Source organism: Syngnathoides biaculeatus, chromosome 7 (genome assembly GCF_019802595.1).
Source record: "Syngnathoides biaculeatus isolate LvHL_M chromosome 7, ASM1980259v1, whole genome shotgun sequence".
Taxonomy (NCBI): Eukaryota; Metazoa; Chordata; class Actinopteri; order Syngnathiformes; family Syngnathidae; genus Syngnathoides; species Syngnathoides biaculeatus.
Window position 1 is genome coordinate 2757228 of NC_084646.1, and position 19239 is coordinate 2776466.

General features: G+C 42.2%; 1 protein-coding gene across 2 annotated transcripts; it reads right to left on the reverse strand.

Annotated features, from left to right (window-relative positions):
• Nucleotides 1-509: 509 nt before the first annotated feature.
• Nucleotides 510-14334, reverse strand: LOC133503938 (E3 ubiquitin-protein ligase RNF126-like). Of its 2 annotated transcripts, none has more exons than XM_061825950.1 (10): nt 14181-14334; nt 7943-8001; nt 7573-7633; nt 4781-5016; nt 4627-4695; nt 3593-3662; nt 3420-3513; nt 2646-2761; nt 1242-1404; nt 510-1155 (listed from the first exon to the last, which is right to left on the reverse strand). In XM_061825950.1, the coding sequence occupies exons 1-10, from the start codon at nt 14253-14255 to the stop codon at nt 1112-1114; spliced, it is 987 nt and encodes a 328-aa protein (XP_061681934.1). In that variant the 5' UTR covers nt 14256-14334; the 3' UTR covers nt 510-1111. The 2 variants fall into 2 exon arrangements, with proteins under 2 accessions (XP_061681934.1, XP_061681935.1); XM_061825951.1 differs by lacking the exon at nt 14181-14334 and adding an exon at nt 13925-14072.
• Between the last annotated feature and the right edge of the window lie 4905 nt (nt 14335-19239).

The window sequence follows — 19239 nt, forward strand, 5'->3', positions numbered from 1 at the left end:
GTGAAGCATGGAGGTGGTAGCATCATGCTTTGTGGGGTGTTTTTCTGCACATGGTACTCGATGACTGCACTGTATTAAGGAGACGATGACCGCGGCCGTGTATTCTGAGATTCTGGGGACCAACCTCTTTCCCTCAGTCAGAGCATTGAAGATGGGTCGTGGCTGGGTCTTTCAACATGACAATGACCCGAAGCGCACAGCCAGGAAAACCAAGGAGTGGCCCCGTAAGAAGCATATCAAGGTTCTGCCGTGGCCTAGCCAGTCTCCAGACCTGAACCCAATAGAAAATCTTTGGAGTGAGCTGAAACTTCGTGTTTCTCAGCGACAGCCCAGAAACGTGTCAGATCTAGTGAAGATCTGTGTGGAGGAGTGGGCCAAAATCCCTCCTGCAGTGCGTGCAAACCTGGTGAACAACTGCAGGAAACGTAATTTGAAATAAAGGCTACTGTACCAAATATTAACATTCTTCACTGTACAAAGAAGGGTAGCAAAAACTATACACAAGAATGTGTGTTATCACCCAAACTTTTATTTTCCATACATGATCATACTGCAAATCAACTGGCAACTTCAGAGAAGAACTTTCCACTGAGGTTAAATCGCGCGTGAAATGGTTCTTCTACACGGAGGATGCGAAAGTTTACGATTTGCGGATCAAATATAAAATTTGCTGCATTTGTGTATAAAGCGAGTCTTCACATCAATACAGGTTTGGGTCTTATGTAAAAACTGCAAGTGGAGCCTTGATAAGTACTTGCAAATCTGAATTCAAAAGGAACCATGGGAGAAAAAATAGGTGCGCGGGAAGGCCTTAGGTATGAATGCTATTCTAAAAAAAAAAAAAAAAACCGGAATAAATGTACATTTCATTTTGTTCTTCCAATTCCAAAAATGTTCCAGCATGAGGTGTCTTTTGAAGTCTTTTACACGCAACCCCACATTGTCCTTGACAGAGGTTTCACTCCAGGAGGCCTCCACCAGTTTTTTGTTTGGATCCATGATGGATTTTAAAAAAAAAAAAAAAAAAAAAAAAACAAAGACAGGAGCAGTCATTCTATCGCTGAACCTGGTGCTCTCTTGACAAGATTGCACCCCGATTTTCTCCTCTTTATCAGGGAGTCAGCGGGGCCGCAGCAGCCTGGAAGCTCCAAAGAGCTAAGAAAAATAAAATAATTAAAAAAAATAAAAACAGAGACGGTTAAGAACGCTTCTCTAAGAGTTGTCAGTGGAGTTCTCGTTACTGGTGGAGCTGGATGATTGGGGGGTGGAGGAAGACGACGAGGATGCCGACGAGGCGGAGGAGGAAGAAGATGAAGAGGTAAAGTTAATCCCTGATAGTTCTGGAGGGTTGGTTGCCGTGTTCTGGCCGCTCAAGCTTTTCCTGCACACCGGACACGTGTCGTGCTGGAGACAGTGACAGAGGAAGTCAAAACATAACTCGTGCTTCACTTTCGCAAATACAAATACCGTAATTTCCGGCCTAGAAACCGCAACATTTTTTTTTTTTTTCCCCCACACACTTTCAACCTCTGCGGCTTATGCAGTGATGCGGCTAATTTGTGCATTTTTTTCTAACGGCCGCAGGGAGGCACTCAAGTGGAAAATGTAAGGAGTGAGACCAGTAGAATATATGTGTTGAGGAAGTGACTTTTACCGGTGTTTTATTTATTTATTTTTTTTACCGGCCCTGTTAGCACTCCGCTAGCGTGTTGCTCCTGTGTTACTGCCGTGTCTCAGTGATTTTTACCGGTATGTTTTTTTTTTTTTTTTTTTTTAAACGGCCCTGTAACTGCTTTGGTAGCGTGTTGGTGCTGTGTTACTGCCGCATTTAAGCCATTTTTACCGGTATTTTTTTTTTTTTTTTTAAACCGGCCCTGTTAGCGCTGTGCTAGCATCGTGATAGCGTGTTTCTGCTGCGTCTCAGTGATTTTTTTTTTTTAAAACTGTCTCTGTTAGTGCTGTATTACCATGTTTCTACTGTGTAGCTGCCGCGTCTGTTTTTTTTTTTTTTTTTTTTTTTAAACTGATACCCCCCCCCCCCCCCAAACCAGCCCTGTTCGTTCTACTGTGTTGTTGCTATGTTAAGCTAAGCTGAGGTATTAAAACTTGGAAAAATGTGTACAGTCTTTCTTTGCAAATATCCCGAGTTTCAATGTGGGTTTCAATGTGGACACTTGGGGCTTTTACACAGGTGCGGCTTAAGTATATACGTACCAAATGGTTTTCCTTTACAAATGTACTGGGGGAGGCTTATAATTCAGTGCGCTCTGTAGGCTGGAATTTACAGTAGATGCCATGCGTCACAGACAGAAAGTTACATTCGGGTCGCCTCCCTTTCATGCCCTTCCCACTACATTAGGAGCATGTCACACATCTAAATGGGAGTAGTAGTAGTCAACTTCAAGGTGAACGGTGTTCTAGCAGTTACTAGGTCTGCCTCAGTCGCAACGATCTAGGTCCAAAACACAGCTCCTGCAGGCCTGTTCCTCTGTGCTCATGTGGATTTCCTCTGGGTATTATGGCTTCCTCCCACATTCAAAAACATGCATGTCAACGGTTCGTCACAGAACAGACTGTGCTCCTCTGCAGGCTAATACGCAACCAGATTACCTCCAGTACATTTCAAGTGCACATGGTGGTCTCACCTGCTGTAGCCAAGGTACAATGCAATCGTTGTGGAACATGTGATTGCACGGCAACTGCCTCACGTTTTCTCCCACAGTGTAATCTTCTTTGCACACTGGACATTCCAGTCCTGAAGCTGGAACACAAGCCGCATAATATCGCAAATACAACTTCAAATGACAATTGTACAGTATAATACGTGAAGTGGTTCTGAGGCCCTTTACGCTAACTAAAGGACTTCAAACACCTGTTTGTTGAGCTACAAATATGCAATTTGCAAAACAATCATCTATTAGCCCAGCAGTGTACACTGTGTACATGTTTTGATACAATTTAACATTACAAAAGTAAATGAACAGACAAAATCAGTGGAAACTACAACAAAATGATGAATCTATGTTGAATTGCTTCTTTTGGCTTAATTTAATACGCTGCTATTATATGTCATCCACTCCTTACTTTTTATCCAACACTGTCACAATCTTCCTAAATTTCTTGTACCGTGCACAAATTAGATGTCTACCACATTTTAATCCTGTAGTTTCACTCATTGAACACATCCAATTTTGTTTAAATAAACAAGAACACAAATTGTGCCTTGAGTCGCAGCCATCATGCGGGGTTTATAAATATTTCAGGTACCCTCCCGATGAAACCATTTTATCAGCACGGTACTTGAAATATACAAACCCAATTAATTAAAAACAATCTTATTAACATATCTCTAATTGCAAAGTTGCAAAAAGACCTTATAGACACCCTGTATCTCAGTAGCAAGAACTATTTCAACTTACCAACATGCCCGTCTGTAACTTGGACTGAAGGCAGATTTTTTATTTTCTCTCTATCAGCAGGTGGCGGCCCCGTGTTCTCAAACTGATTTAATAACTGAAATTGAGGACAAAATACACATTGCATGGTCACACAATATACAGGAAATTATTTCTAGAATAAAATGACAAAATACCTGTGTTATAATAGCATCTAACCCGTTAGCCCCCCATGCATAATCCATAGGATTTGAATGAAGAACGCCCCTGCAAAACAAAAACATACAGCATTAAAAACAATTGGAGCACAGTTTCTGTCGTCGTTACTCATGAGGGACAAGAAAAATACTGTACATTTATTGATTAATAACGCACAGATGTTGAATCTGAACAAAAGACCTCATTTTGTGTAGTCGTGGTGTCTTGAAGTGATGAAGGCATAATAATTGTCTACTTGTAGCAACCATCAGAGGGCGCAAATGTTGGCGATTACCATATGGGTGTAAAGTTGGGCCGTGGACATCGCCTGTAAATACTCCAAATACCACTGGAAGACAGTTTTGGACTGGAAAATTTCAGCTGTAGAAAATTGATTTAATATTCTCTGCAGAGGCGGCACGCTGGTGGAAATTTAAAGCGTTGGCCTCACAGTTCTGAGGTCCCGGGTTCAATCCCAGGCCCGCCTGTGTTGAGTTTGCATGTTCTCCCCGTGCCTGTGTGGGTTTTCTCTGGGCACGCCGGTCTCCTCCCACATCCCAAAAACATGCAAGATTAATTAGACACTGGAAATTGCCCCTAGGTGTGATTGTGAGTGCGGGTGTTTGTCTCCATGTGCCCTGGGATTAGCTGGCAACCAGTTCAGGGTGAACCGTGCCTCCTGCCTGTTGACAGCTGGGATAGGCACTCCACACTACACTTCTGAGGATAAGCGGCTAAGAAAATGAATACATGGATTCTCTGCGGCTGGAAAGTGAAATAATGGCTGAATGTGTCTCACAGTCCCCAAGTTCTGTTCTGTGTAGTTTGCATGTTCTCCACATGCTTTTCTGGGTTTCTCTGGGTACTCTCATCCCACATTTAAAAAACACGCATGTTATGTTCAGTGACGACTTTAAAATCATCCATAGGTGAGAATGTGAGTGTCTGCATGTTTGTCAATAAGTCCCCAGTAATTGTGTATCATGGTTCTTTATTTAATAATTGTGACCATAACTCTGCTCCAAAAACTCACCAAGGTCCAACACCAATATTCGGCATTGCAGTTGGGGCAATGATTCCATTCACTAGCTGCTGAATGATTCTACAAACAAAACGAAAGGAGGTGAGCCATAAAGTATATGTGAAAATGGGCTTTTTTCCATATATTTGTACTGTACGGTAATCACCCCTCCAGAGTCGGAACTCCCTCGTGCCTCCCCGGCTGCCGTCTCGAGCCGTGACGGCTCCTCGGCTGCCTGGCACTGTAGCGCTGCCGCGACGCATTCTCTCTTTCTCGTCGGTTCTCGGCGTCGCGGTTGTCCTCCGCTCCGAGCCCGGCTCCGAAGTCGAAAGGATCGTCGAAGACGCTCAGCGAGAAGTGGCCGTAGCCCGACGGGAATGTAAACAAGTGCTGGTCTGCGTTCTGGTGGTAGAAATTTGAGCACCAACAAAGAGGAGTTTTACAACCTCTAGCGGCTATAACGCTAAGGTTGTTTTCACATTTTGTCAGGTTATGTTTAGTTAAAACAAACCATGCTGCATTATGCAATATAGTGCAGTTTAGCTCAAGTGTGAAATCCAGTCTGTGTTAATATGTCAGCAAAAACCATACGTACATGAAATACATGGAGAGTCTTCTGTTTTTTCGTAGCACCAACACACGTTTCAAAGTTATGGACGAAATAAACTAGTTTGTGAGAATGCCAATACAAACGAATGTGTCATAACGCAGGACAGAAGCTCAGTTACCCAAGTACTTACCCTTTTTCAGTTGATTGTTTTACAATGATCTACATGTCTTTCTTACATAAATTAGATTATATTGTGATTTTTATTTTAGCCTAATTAGTGACAGCGCAAACTGACATACTAAACATTTAATTTGCACCATCGCCACAGGAAGAGGAACTCAGTTGGTAACCGAGGACCTCCTTTTATTTGAATCCACACCGCTATCTTTTATCTGCTTGTCTCTGTGAATGTGTGTGTGTCATATTTAATGCATATATGTATCAATATAAATAAATGTGTAACATAAGACATTGAATGTCATTATTAAGTGCATATGTATACATTTTTAAACAACTCTATGTACCTGTACACGACGATACAATGATTGTATTTTTTGTCCATACCTGAATATAACGCGCTCTATCAACTTTTTGAAAATATTTTTAGAAAAATGTGCGCATTGTTTTTGAGAAATTACGGTAAGTGCAGCAGACAACACTTTTGTACAATGTCATAAACAAGTTGGACTGAATGTAAAATCACCAGTGCTGAGCCAAACCAAATCCACACAGAGCCATGAGTACTGCACTTCAAAAGTGTGCACACTGGCTCTTTTGTTGACTGTTGCATCGGAGAAAATTGCACAGTGGTGTTACAAGTGTTTGCATATTGACTAACACCACAGCGTCAACCCCACATCATCAATTCCCGAGCACTGAAGTCCACTTCCTTGAAAGGGTTAGTCAAGTTGACGGTTAAAGGAGACATATTGGGCTTTTTTTTTAAAACAGTTCCCAGATGTCTTCAGGTATGGTTTTGTCAAAAATGCTTCAATCTAGCTTTTAAAAGACCAAGTAAACACCAACGCCAGTATTTTTATACCATTTTTCTGTTTATGTTCCTGTACCATTTGTGTTTGAATATTGGTTATTTCGATTTAGAGCAATGGTATTTGTTAGCCTCTCTGTGGCAAGTTATTTATGCGTTCGCATGAAGCTAACAGAGATGAAGCTCAGTGAGGACCAAATAGGATAGTACTGTAATTTCCGGCCTATAAGCCGCGACTTTTTTCCACAGGCTTTCAACCCTCTTGTTTATGTGGTGATGCGGCTAATTTGTGCATTTTTTCTAGCAGCCGCAAGGGGGCACTCGAGCGGAAAAGGTAAGAGTGAGACCGGTGGAATATGTGTGCCAAGGAAGTGACCGGTCCAGCCTTGTTAGTTGCTGCGCTAGCATGTTACTCCCGTGTCTTAGTGATTTATACCTGTATGGTTTTTTTTTTTTTGTTTTTTTTTTTTAAACTGGCCCTGTTAGCGCGGTGCTACCGTTAGTGTGGCGCTAGCATTAGCACGGCGGCGCTAGCTCTGTGTGTATTGTCTTTCTTTGTAAATATCTCGTGTTTCAATGTGGGTACTTGTGGCTTTTACACAGCTGCGGCGTATATATGTACCAAATGATATTTCCTTTCCAAATGTACTGGGTGAGGCTTATAACCAGGTGCGCTCTGTAGGTCGGGAATTACGGTGTATATATATTATGTATACTGGGTGTCTTTGTCTCCGAGCCTTTGAATGAGTCTGAGTACTTACAGTAGGTAAAGTATTTGTGTCGATACTGATGCATTCATTTATAAATATTTTTATCTAGCTAAAATTATTCAATTTCAAAGCCAGTTTAATCCGAGCCACTGCTCATTCTGCCCCATATACTGCTGGGGCATTGGCGAGTTTGGGTATCGCTAACATGATGTCCCAAATCTAAAACAGCAGCTGGATGACGCTAAATAGTTTGAAGATCAATGTACTATTTGGTACATGTCACCAAACACAAAGAGCCCTCCAGGTTCGCAACTTCACTGAGCAATCACATGTATATCACTTACAGAAGCTCCCTCTGCCTGCTAATGCTAATCGCTATGTCGATCAAAACCTAGATGCAGCTGTGGTTGATTTTGACTTTCTGTATATCGTTTCCGACAATGTCGTCTGGGTGTGGTTTGAAAGCGGCAGTGTGTGGGTACTTATTATGTAAATTAGATCTGCTGCTACAAAATTCATTAGAGTGTATACTCAGATAGATTTTCAAAAATAGGCAGCAAACAGAAGTGTTACTTGGGTGTGTAATTTCACACTTGATGGGTGGGCAGCCACTCCAGAGACTCAAGTATACAAGCAATTCCAAAGTCGGCTTTCCATAATATGTCCCCTTTAACACAGAATGTGATGCAAGTAAAGAATGAGTTAGGAACCTCAAATGGTTGCTGGTTTTGTGGCCCGCTGGAGATGGTAGACGCGGAGCCATTGTCAGCACTAGACAGGAGACAGATAGTTGACGAGTTATGTTGTTTTTTTTGCTGTAGTTTTTTTTTTTTTTTTTTTTTTAAATCACACCAATAGGGCTCGTTTGCTTAGATTCTTAGGAATGTCACAGCATATCAATTAGCATCCGATTTCTATATAGCCTTACTGTTTCCACACTACATAAATGTATACTTATGATTATTTCATTACAATGAGTGCTGGAATACTAGCCCAAATTTAAACAATAGAAAATAGCTGATTTGGAAGGTGCTAAATTTCATTAATAATAATGATGATTATTATTAGAAGAACGCTTACCTTCTTTCTTCCAGTAGTTCCTCAATGAACCCTGATTCACATCTTGGGCAGGTATACTCCTTAAAAAAAAGCAAAATAAAAAAATTAAAATTGTCAACTGTCCCTATTTACCATTTAAAGCGCACCTTATGGCGAAAATGTGCCTCTAAAAGCAGTGATTCCCAACCAGCGTGGCGTGCCACGACAAATGATGAAATTTTACTTCTTCTTCTTTTCCTTTCGGCTTGTCCCGTTAGGGGTCGCCACAGCGTGTCATCTTTTGCCATCTTAGCCTATCTCCTGCATCTTCTTCTCTAACCCCAACTGCCCTCATGTCTTCCCTCACCACATCCATAAACCTTCTCTTTGGTCTTCCTCTCGCCCTTTTGCCTGGCAGCTCCATCCTCAGCATCCTTCTACCAATGTACTCACTCTCTCGCCTCTGAACATGTCCAAACCATCGAAGTCTGCTCTCTCGAATCTTGTCTCCAAAACATCCAGCTTTGGCTGTCCCTCTAATGAGCTCATTTCTAATCCTATCCAACCTGGTCACTCCGAGCGAGAACCTCAACATCTTCATTTCTGCCACCTCCAGTTCAGATTCCTGTTGGTTCTTCAGTGCCACTGTCTCTAATCCGTACATCATGGCCGGCCTCACCACTGTTTTGTAAACTTTGCCCTTCATCCGAGCAGACACTCTTCTGTCACATAACACACCAGACACCTTTCGCCAGCTGTTCCAACCTGCTTGGACCCGTTTCTTCACTTCCTGACCACACTCTCCATTGCTCTGTATTGTTGACCCCAAGTATTTGAAGTCGTCCACCCTCGCTATCTCTTCTCCCTGTAGCCTCACTCTTCCCCCTCTACTTTTCTCATTCACGCACATATATTCTGTTTTACTTCGGCTAATCTTCATTCCTCTCCTTTCCAGTGCATGTGTCCATCTTTCTAATTGTTCCTCTGCATGCTCCCTGCTTTCACTGCATATGACAATATCATCTGCGAACATCATGGTCCAAGGGGATTCCAGTCTAACCTCATCTGTCAGCCTATCCATTACCACTGCAAACAGGAAGGGGCTCAGAGCTGATCCCTGATGCAGTCCCACCTCCACCTTAAATTCCTCTGTCACACCTAAGGCACACCTCACCATTGTTCTGCTGCCATCATACATGTCCTGTACTATTTTAACATACTTCTCTGCCACACCAGACTTACGCATGCAGTACCACAGTTCCTCTCTTGGTACTCTGTCATAGGCTTTCTCTAGATCCACAAAGACACAATGTAGCTCCTTCTGACCTTCTCTGTACTTTTCCACGAGCATCCTCAAGGCAAATAATGCATCTGTGGTACTCTTTCTAGGCATGAAACCATACTGTTGCTCGCAGATACTTACTTCTGTCCTGAGTCTAGCCTCCACTACTCTTTCCCATAACTTCATTGTGTGGCTCATCAACTTTATTCCTCTATAGTTCCCACAGCTCTGAACATCCCCTTTGTTCTTAAAAATGGGAACTAGAAAACTTTTCCGCCATTCTTCAGGCATCTTTTCGCCCGCTAGTATTCTGTTGAATAAGTTGGTCAAAAACTCCACAGCCATCTCTCTAAATTGCTTCCATACCTCTACCGGTATGTCATCAGGACCAACTGCCTTCCCATTTTTCATCCTTTGTAATGCCTTTCTGACTTCCCCTTAGTAATCATTTCCACTTCCTGGTCCTTCACTCTTGCCTCTTCAACTCTTCCTTCTCTCTCATTTTCTTCATTCATCAACTTCTCAAAGTATTCTTTCCATCTATTTAGCACACTACTGGCACTAGTCAACATTTCCATCTCTATCCTTAATCACCCTAACCTTCTGCACATCCTTCCCATCTCTATCCCTCTGTCTGGCCAACCTGTAGAGATCCTTTTCTCCTTCTTTCGTGTCCAACCTGGTGTACATGTCTTCATATGCCTCTTGTTTAGCCTTTGCCACCTCTACCTTTGCCCTACGTCGCATCTCGATGTACTCCTTTCGCCTCTCCTCAGTCCTCTCAGTATCCCACTTTTTCTTCGCTAATCTCTTTCCTTGTATGACTCCCTGTATTATGGGGTTCCACCACCAAGTCTCCTTCTCCCCTTTCCTACCAGATGACACACCAAGTACTGTCCTGCCTGTCTCTCTGATCACCTTGGCTGTCGTCGTCCAGTCTTCCGGGAGCTTCGGTTGTCCATCGAGAGCCTGTCTCACCTCTTTCCGGAAGGCCGCACGACATTCTTCCTTTCTCAGCTTCCACCACATGGTTCTCTGCTCTACCTTTGTCTTCTTAATCTTCCTACCCACCACTAGAATCATCCTACATACTACCATCCTATGCTGTCGAGCTACACTCTCCCCTACCACTACTTTACAGTCAGTAACCTCCTTCAGATTACATCGTCTGCACAAAATATAATCTACCTGCGTGGTTCTACCGCCGCTCTTGTAGGTCACTATATGTTCCTCCCTCTTTTGGAAATAAGTGTTCACTACAGCCATCTCCATCCTTTTTGCAAAGTCCACCACCATCTGTCCCTCAAAGTTCCTTTCCTGGATGCCGTACTTACCCATCACTTCTTCATCGCCCCTGTTTCCTTACCAATATGTCCATTACAATCTGCACCAATCACAACTCTCTCGCTGTCTGGGATGCTCAGAACTACTTCATCTAGTTCCTTCCAGAATTTCTCTTTCAACTCTAGGTCACATCCTACCTGTGGTGCATAGCCGCTAACCACATTATACATAACACCCTCAATTTCAAATTTTAGTCTCATCACTCGATCTGATACTCTTTTCACCTCCAAGACATTCTTAGCCAGCTCTTCCTTTAAAATAACCCCTACTCCATTTCTCTTCCCATCTACTCCGTGGTAGAATAATTTAAACCCTGCTCCCAAACTTCTAGCCTTACTACCTTTCCACCTGCTCTCTTGGGATGCACAGAATATCAACCTTTCTCCTAATCATCATGTCAACCAACTCCTGAGCTTTTCCTGTCATAGTCCCAACATTCAAAGTCCCTACACTCAGTTGTAGGCTCTGTGCATTCCTCTTTTTCTTCTGACGCTGGATCCGGTTTCCTCCTCTTCTTTGTCTTCGACCCACAGTAGCTGAATTTCCACCGACGCCCTGCAGGTTAGCAGTGCCGGGGGCGGGCGTTGTTAACCCGGGCCACGACCGATCCGGTATGGGATTCTTTAGATGAACGCTCATATTTGTTTGGCACAGTTTTTACGCTGGATGCCCTTCCTGACGCAACCCTCTGCATTTATCCGGGCTTGGGACCGGCCTACAGATTGCACTGGTTTGTGCCCCCATAGGGCATAGGGAAATTTTACTTGATAGCTCCAAAAAAATACATTTCCGATAAATAATGTACCTTTGGGTACATTATTATATTGGGTGAGGCATAGTGACAGACAGAACTAATGAATGGTCTCCTATGAGATGGCAGGAGTTACATATAGGAATTCATCCATGCATCCATTTTCTGAGCCCCTTATCCTCACAAAGGTTGCGGGTGTGCTGGATCCTTTCCCAGCTGTCATCAAGCAAGGGAAAGGGTACATCCTGAACTGGTTGCCAGCCAATCGCAGGGTACATAGAGAAGGACAACAGCCGCACTCACAATCACACCTAGAGGCAATTTAGAGTGCCCAATTAATGTTTTTGGGATGTGGGAGGAAAACAGAGTGCCTGGAGAAAAACGCACACAAGCACGGGGAGAGCATGCAAACTCCGAGGCCAACGCTCCACAGGTGTGGCACCCATATTTGACTTTAATGTATCCAATTTGTGTCTTTTATGTTTGTTGGTGTGCCATGAGATTTTTTTAAAATGTAAATCATGTGCCTTCATTCCATAAAGGTTGGAAATGACTGATTTAAAGTACTGTCAATAGCACAAACTGTAGGATTTCAAACCAACGTCATTTGTAAGAGATTTCACAATTTTGCAACACCGGTGATGCAATAGAAGCGTCAGCATTTATCCACCGTCGCCTTTCCTACAGAACGCAGCCAAATGGTGCATTCTTTCCACCATCAAATAATTAGATTACATCAGCATCAGCGGTGCTGACATGAAAAATAAAATGTGGAAAGAACTGACAGTTGCTCTTGGCACAGGAGTGTCAAAATAAGAAGATAAGAGTGGGAGACATGTCAGTCTCAGGTGTCTTTGTATTCCTGTCTTACGAATTCCATTACAAATAGAGGCAGTGAGTCTCAGGTGTAAAAACATCATACTGTGCCTACACACAGCCAGAGCACCTACACACAGCGAGCTGGTAACATGGCGGTGGGGGAAAAAAAAAAAATAAATAAATAAATAAAATCCATCCAAATTCCATAGTTGACGTAGTATGACCAGTTATGGTATTTACAGCCTCACAGACGTCAGTGTGAAAGGGATTGATGTACATTCACAAATTTTGAAATATCCTTTTAAAAAATAAAAAAAAGATTTCTAAGTGACACCCAATTTCTGAAAGCCAAAGTATTTAAATACTTGAGTACCTATGTATCACAAATCAAAATTGTAAAGAACTGACTGATATATATGTAAAGTTTAAGCTTTTTTTTTTTTTAATTAGGGGTAAGGGAGAATTTTTCCTTATTCGCTCTGGGTGTGGTGCCTTATCCTCATCATTACTGTAATGATGTAGTTTTTTCAGGGATCTGCACTTAAATTGAGTATTTGTCTGACAACTGTTTACTTTTTCTCAACATGTGAACACATTCTTTCAACTACTCTGTCAAAGCAGCCTCTCACCCCCCCCCCCCCAACCTATATGAAGAAATGAAAAAACAGCAGGGACATTAAGCGACAAACAGTGATGTAACAAATTCAGTGTTACATGATCCTCCCCATTCATGGCCTTATTTAAAAGAACTGATGCTATAGGAAAATGTTTTCAGCCTACAATTATTTAACCCTAGCTAGACCTTTGTTTAAAACAATAGAAACATTTAAACACGAGAGACCAAGCGCAATGGACAACAGAAAAAATATTGTAACTAACTGTATTAAAAAAAACTGTCACAACTGTAATAACACGAACAAAACTGCAAAATACTGTAACTGGAAAACTAAATCGTCCATCCATTTTCTTTGCCGCTTCTCCTCACGAGGGTCGCGGGGAGTGCTGGAGCCTATCCCAGCTGTCAACGGGCAGGAGGCGGGGTACAACCTGAACTGGATGCCAGCTAATCGCAGGGCACATAGAGACAAACAGCCACACTCATATTCACACCTTGGGGCAATTTAGAGTGTGCAATTAATGTTGCACGTTTTTGGGATGTGGGAGGAAACTGGAGTGCCCAGAGAGAACCCACGCAGGCATGGGGAAAACATGCAAACTCCACATAGGCGGGGCCGGGATCAAACCCGGGTCCTCAGAACTGCGAGACCAGCTAATCCACCGTGCTTCCTCCAAAACTAAATTGTATTTGTGCAATATAAAAAGGTTTATCAATAAATAATGTCAGCTAAGGAGGGTGCCTGATAAATTCCAGGATTGGATACTTTTCCTAATGCAAAGTACAAACTATGATTTCTCCCCTCTTGCCAAGGCGAACTCTTCTCCCACACTGAAAGAAGCAAACGTGGCATTCACGTTCGGCCTGCATTAAGGAGAAATTTCGTTATTTATGATTTAATGAATCCTCTGTGACGCCAGTCCTGGAACCTCTCTGACAAACCTCGAAAGTACAGGATCACTGGAGCACCATGTGGACGAGACAAGATCATTCTAGAAAGTGACAGCCTGTCGAAATGGTCTACCTTAATGAATGACGCGAAGAACAGAACAGAGCCGGTTTCTTTTGGCGTAAGAAATTAAAAAAAAATATGAAAAAAACACAGCTCTTGTGAAAGCAAATAAGTGACGTTTTCCACTAACACCATTATGTTTAGGTCGTCAGACAACAAAAAGATAACATAATAAAGACAGTTTTGGAACTAGGGGTTACCTGACTCTTATCAAGCGACATGTACGTTTTGTAAGGCGCCACGTTTTACGCGAAATTCGCTCCAAAGAATTAAGCTCATAATAGCAAACTGGCTAGCCTTCCATTAGCATTAGTTCAAACGAGAACTCGTAGCCATTAGCGTGCTTACATTCGGTCCGACTGCGAAAACCGCTCCTCTAAAACGTCACAAAACATCAAACGCGTGTTGAATACGATGGGAGGTTTTGGCCCTTAACGTACTGCTAGGAGTACTTACGGGAAGGCGAGGGAAAATCTCCGCGGAGCATCTGTGACAGAAGAACCGGCTAGGCCACGGTTGAGCTTCGGCCATTTTTTAGCCTCTGAGGCGGAGAGGTTGGAGCAAGTATGGGGCACCGCAGAGGACATTGTTTCCTCCACACAAACTAGCCAAAACGCCTCAAATAATATATTTTTCACCCCAAAGCTGGATAAATACATACACAAATAAATTCGTTTAAATTTAGCATCTATTTTGAAAAAAAGTCGAGTACTAACGGCATTACTATTCAATTCCGAAGCCAGATTTAAAAAAAAAAAAATCCCATATTTTAGACAAAACTATAACATATATTTGGACTCTTAATCAACTTTTTAAAAAAAAAAATATGTTAATTTTATGGCATCACATTAAACGTCAGATTTGAGAGTTACGGCGTTATTTAATAGCATGGACACGATGTGACCACTAGATGGCAGGCACGTGAATCTTCCCAATTTCAAACTTAAGTCTCCATCTTTCATCCTCATCAACTCACAAGCGTGGAAAAAAATATGCTTTTCAAAGGTTCTCATTCACCTGCCAAATAAATTAGCATCAGGGGAAACGGTTTTTGGAATTACACTGACCAATTTGCATCGTCAGGAAAATGGTTGTTTTCCCCAAGGGATTCTTGTCTAATTTTCCAGTTTACTTCACAATATTAAGTTTTGTGTATTTATTTTCCAAAGCATTGCTTTAAAAATGCTCTGGAAAAAAAAACAAAACTAAGGTAAGCTCTGTGAAAGACATTTGGACACAAATAGTAACAAATGGGGACAAGTTGGGTGGAAAAGTGATTGCCGTTCCTTTTTATTTTTTAGGCTGCATTCTTTTCAGGTATTAATGGGATAACCGTAAGTGCAGCTTTGCTGCTATAAACACAAATCTAGAAGCTGCATGGCTCAAAGTGAGTAGGAGTTCTCTTTCGAGCGACCCATCAGCCAATCCTAGCTCCCCGAGATTGGCCTAATATCTGTATACGTGGTTTTGAATGTGACTGCCAATTTCTTTTTAAGGTTGGAATGCTTTATAAATAAATCACAATCAAAGAACAGCTCCTCAATAAAAAGTTAGAGGTTTGTTTTTTTCAAAAGTGCTCAGAGAATGGGAAAATCTGAATAATTATTAAAAAAACAAAGAAATGGCTGCTTTGTTCTTATTTTTTGGGACACTCATTAACAATCTGAACAAACAGTCACTGCCTTTTTACTATTACATGTGTGTTATCTATTTACAGTTTTTGATGATCACATCTGGCATACACTTCTGATGTTCAGGGTTGAATCTCGAATCTGGTTATGGGTTCTGTGTTGTTCTTGTTTTTTCCAGCTCCCATATTCCAAAAACATGCATGTTAGGTTCAGTATTTAATGTCCATAGACATGAATGTGCACATGAGTACTGTATTTGTTTCTTTTACTGCCGACCATTCCATGGGGCACCCTGCGTCTTGCAAAGTCAACTGGGATAGGTTCCAGCCAACCGACGGCCCAATTTAGAAAAAAAAAAAAAATGGATTGAATTATTTATAAGTAAATCACTAGAAAAGGGCTCCTCAATTCTTAAACAGGTTTGTTCCCTAAGTGCTTGAAAAAAAGGCAAACAAAATAAATATTAAGGAAGAAAGTTTGCTAGATTTTTTGATCTACAGTATACTTTGGATATAGAATCTAAACAGATTCATAGCTTTTTTTTTTTTGGTATTTCCTGTATGCATACAGTTTTGACACTTAGATGGTGCTTTTATATAGAGCTCGTGCACCTATGTCACAGAAGCCACATCACTGGCCGGAAGTGCCGGTCAAACAAACCGTTCTTCAATGCTAAGTCGGTTGGAGACGACGCAAAAAATTCGTCTCATAGCACGACACCCAGAGTTTTGTCCGATACCGTAAAACATTTAGAAGGTGACAATAAATAAAGGTACGTGGAAAAATGAGAGACACTTGGCATAGAGGACCCATATTTAATGCCAAAGTCGATGTTTTCGCCGATAAGAAAGTGGACTCTCAACCCGCTTCCACTTGTCATGGACAACTGGATCTACACATGGATCTGGTGAGTAAGTCGTCGAAATTTACACGGAAGAGTTTGAAAGCGCAGAAAAGTCTGGATGCATACAAATACTTAGTTGCTGGATCTGTACTCAACGGGGAGACGGCTCGTGAACGCGGAAGTGTGTACGGCTACACATTAACCTTTGCCAAAATCCATCGATCTTTTCAGCTAGTAATCAATACAAATACCAATATTTCAATAAATGACCCCAAGTTTTACACAAACTCGCATTCATTAACTAAGATTGGAAAAAAAAAAAAGCACAAGCGAGTTGGCTCTTCCGTAGCGTTTCCCAAGAAGTATTTTAATAAGACGAAGTCAGCTCCTCCATACACGGAAGCGTGTTGCAGCCAGACGCTGCCATTCTACAGAATGATCTCTTTGAATATCTGTCTCGTCTGTTGTAACAACCAACAGCACAACAAGTCTCAGGCATTGTGAATATTCTGCTGTGGTTCAATGTCCCCCGCACTGTCAAGCGGCTCTTTTTGACCAGCAATACGGCGCCGTGAAAATGGTGATGTCATGCGCACGAGCGCTATACAGGTATTGAAACGCAGCTGGGGTAGGCCTTTATATGTATAAACTCACGTCTGTCTTCATGACGTAAGATCGTCAGTACTGAACAAGTTTGCAACACGGTGGTAAATCTAAACAACTGAATGCATCTGAAAGGCGGTTTGCATGTCCTTGAAGTTGCTGCTGATTTGGTTAGCACAGGAATTACAAAATGTAGTGTCCGAAACTGCACTGAAAAAAAACGGACAATCTCGTGTCTCCTACTAAATTGCATGTCCTTGAAGTTGCTGCTGATTTGGTTAGCACAGGAATTACAAAATGTAGTGTCCGAAACTGCACTGAAAAAAAAAACGGACAATCTCGTGTCTCCTACTAAATTCCTGTGAATCGTTATAAGAATGACAAAAAAAAACAAAACAGGGGGGAATTTAGATGAAGTGTCCGTTTCCTCCGGAGCGAGGCTGTGGATGTCATGTCTAGCGCGTCTGCTGTTGTGTCTGCCGGGGCCATGTGGGAGCTGGAGAAACCTGTCTGTCCCATGGGTCCAGATTAGAGAAGGTCTGATAGCACGGAGGCTTGCTATGTCTGCCCGGCTGAGGTCATCTATTGTCTCTTTGTTGCCCCGGTGCGTCACCGGCCTTCCAGTCCGTCGCTCATCGCAGGCATCCAAACGTGGCCGGGGAGTGACTGCGGGTCAGTCGCCGGTCACGTTGGCCGCACAAAACAACTAACAAACCGTGGGATCTTTTCACAACCTCACTGCTGGATTTGACTGTGTGAACTCACTTATTGGGGGGGGGGAATTTAAATTCAGTCCAACGAGAGTTAATATAAGTGCTGGACTGTATGTTAATCAAATAGGTCACTTGCACAACTTCAGAGCAAGTGCATTGTGGGTAAGAATTTTTTGTGTGTCGGCCATTTTGGGAGGTTGTAAACAGTTCTTAAAGTTTGCCTACATACCAGCATCGCGTTCATTGTATCTGCACTTTCTATGGAGTTTTCCAAGTATTTCGAGGATCTGTCGGCTGATCTGAAACCCTACTACAGGCAGAAAATCAGTTTATGTGAGGATCTGGACCAGTATAGTCTATCGAAGGCTGATTTTGCGATTGAAAAATGTTGGCCGAGAGTGGAATACCCCGACATTGTGAACTTCTTGGTGCTTACAACCAACAGCCTTACTAACCAACAGATGAAGGCCTACAAGTCCTTGGAGGCTTACAATTACTTTGTAAGAGGGTGGATTCAGAGTGTCCTCTGCAAAACGTCTGAAGAAAAGGTTTTAACTGTGGCCCGAGTAAGTAACTTGTAATCACCCGGGACAGAGTGCGTAACTCACTGTTGTTGTTGTTTCTGCTTAGCCATTATGGCCTTTTCAGGTCCGACAAATCGGACCGATTAGGGAAAAAGATCTATGACAAACAAATATTTCACCATCTTTTAAATTTATTTGAAGGAGCATTCAGTGGTGTGACAATAATTAAAATGTACAAGGTGTAAATTACTAAGTACTAACAAATCATAGCGTGAATGTCTGAATGTAGCCCTAATTGTAATACAAGCCCTAATACAACAGTAGCGGCTTTCTATTTGTTCACATTTGCCTGACTCAAATGTCAGCATATCGAAAGCCGCTACTGTTGTATTAGGGCTAGCGTGAATGATGCCCTGGTAGGTGCTACATGCATACTCGTGTTGTTTTTAATATATATACGGTATATTTCCTTCTTAAAAATAATTTGACGTTTACAGACAGTAAACAGACAACACATCCATACGTTTGTATCCTAAACTGGAGATGAAAAGCCTGTCACTGGTGGCCGATTTCGATCGGCAGCCGAGTTGGATGTACATGTACATGTAGACCGATCAAACACCGTTAGTCTTGAAATATAAAACACAGCAAACAACACATACATGTAAAAATAGCGGTACAATATGGTCAAAGTGCAATACTAGGCTGAAACTTACCACTTATGAAGTGATCGCTGCACACACGACTTGAAACTGGGACGAGTGAGATCTGCACGCGAGATATTACTGAGCCACTTCGCTTGCCGTTTGCTCGACATTTCATCTGTTTGGGGTCCTTGGTGCGTAATTATTTTCGGAAATCGGACAAAACTGTCTGTTCCCTTCTTTGCTGAACTTGTTATAGTAGCACACGTGTGCACCTTCGTCTCAGAAGTCAAAAAGCGTCTTATGTAATCTAATGTAACCAGCGAAATGAGACCTCCCAATATGGCGGCCAGAAAACATTCAAAACGGATGTGACGTCACCTGTAAGTCACCTATATCTTTACACACTGATACTTAGCCAAAATGACGTATTTGAAGATGATTTGTAGTAGCGGGTGTACCCCGCCTCTTGCCTGAAGATACAGTGAAGAAAATAAGTATTTGAACACCCTGCTATATTGCAAGTTCTCCTACTTAGAAATCACAGAGGGGTCTG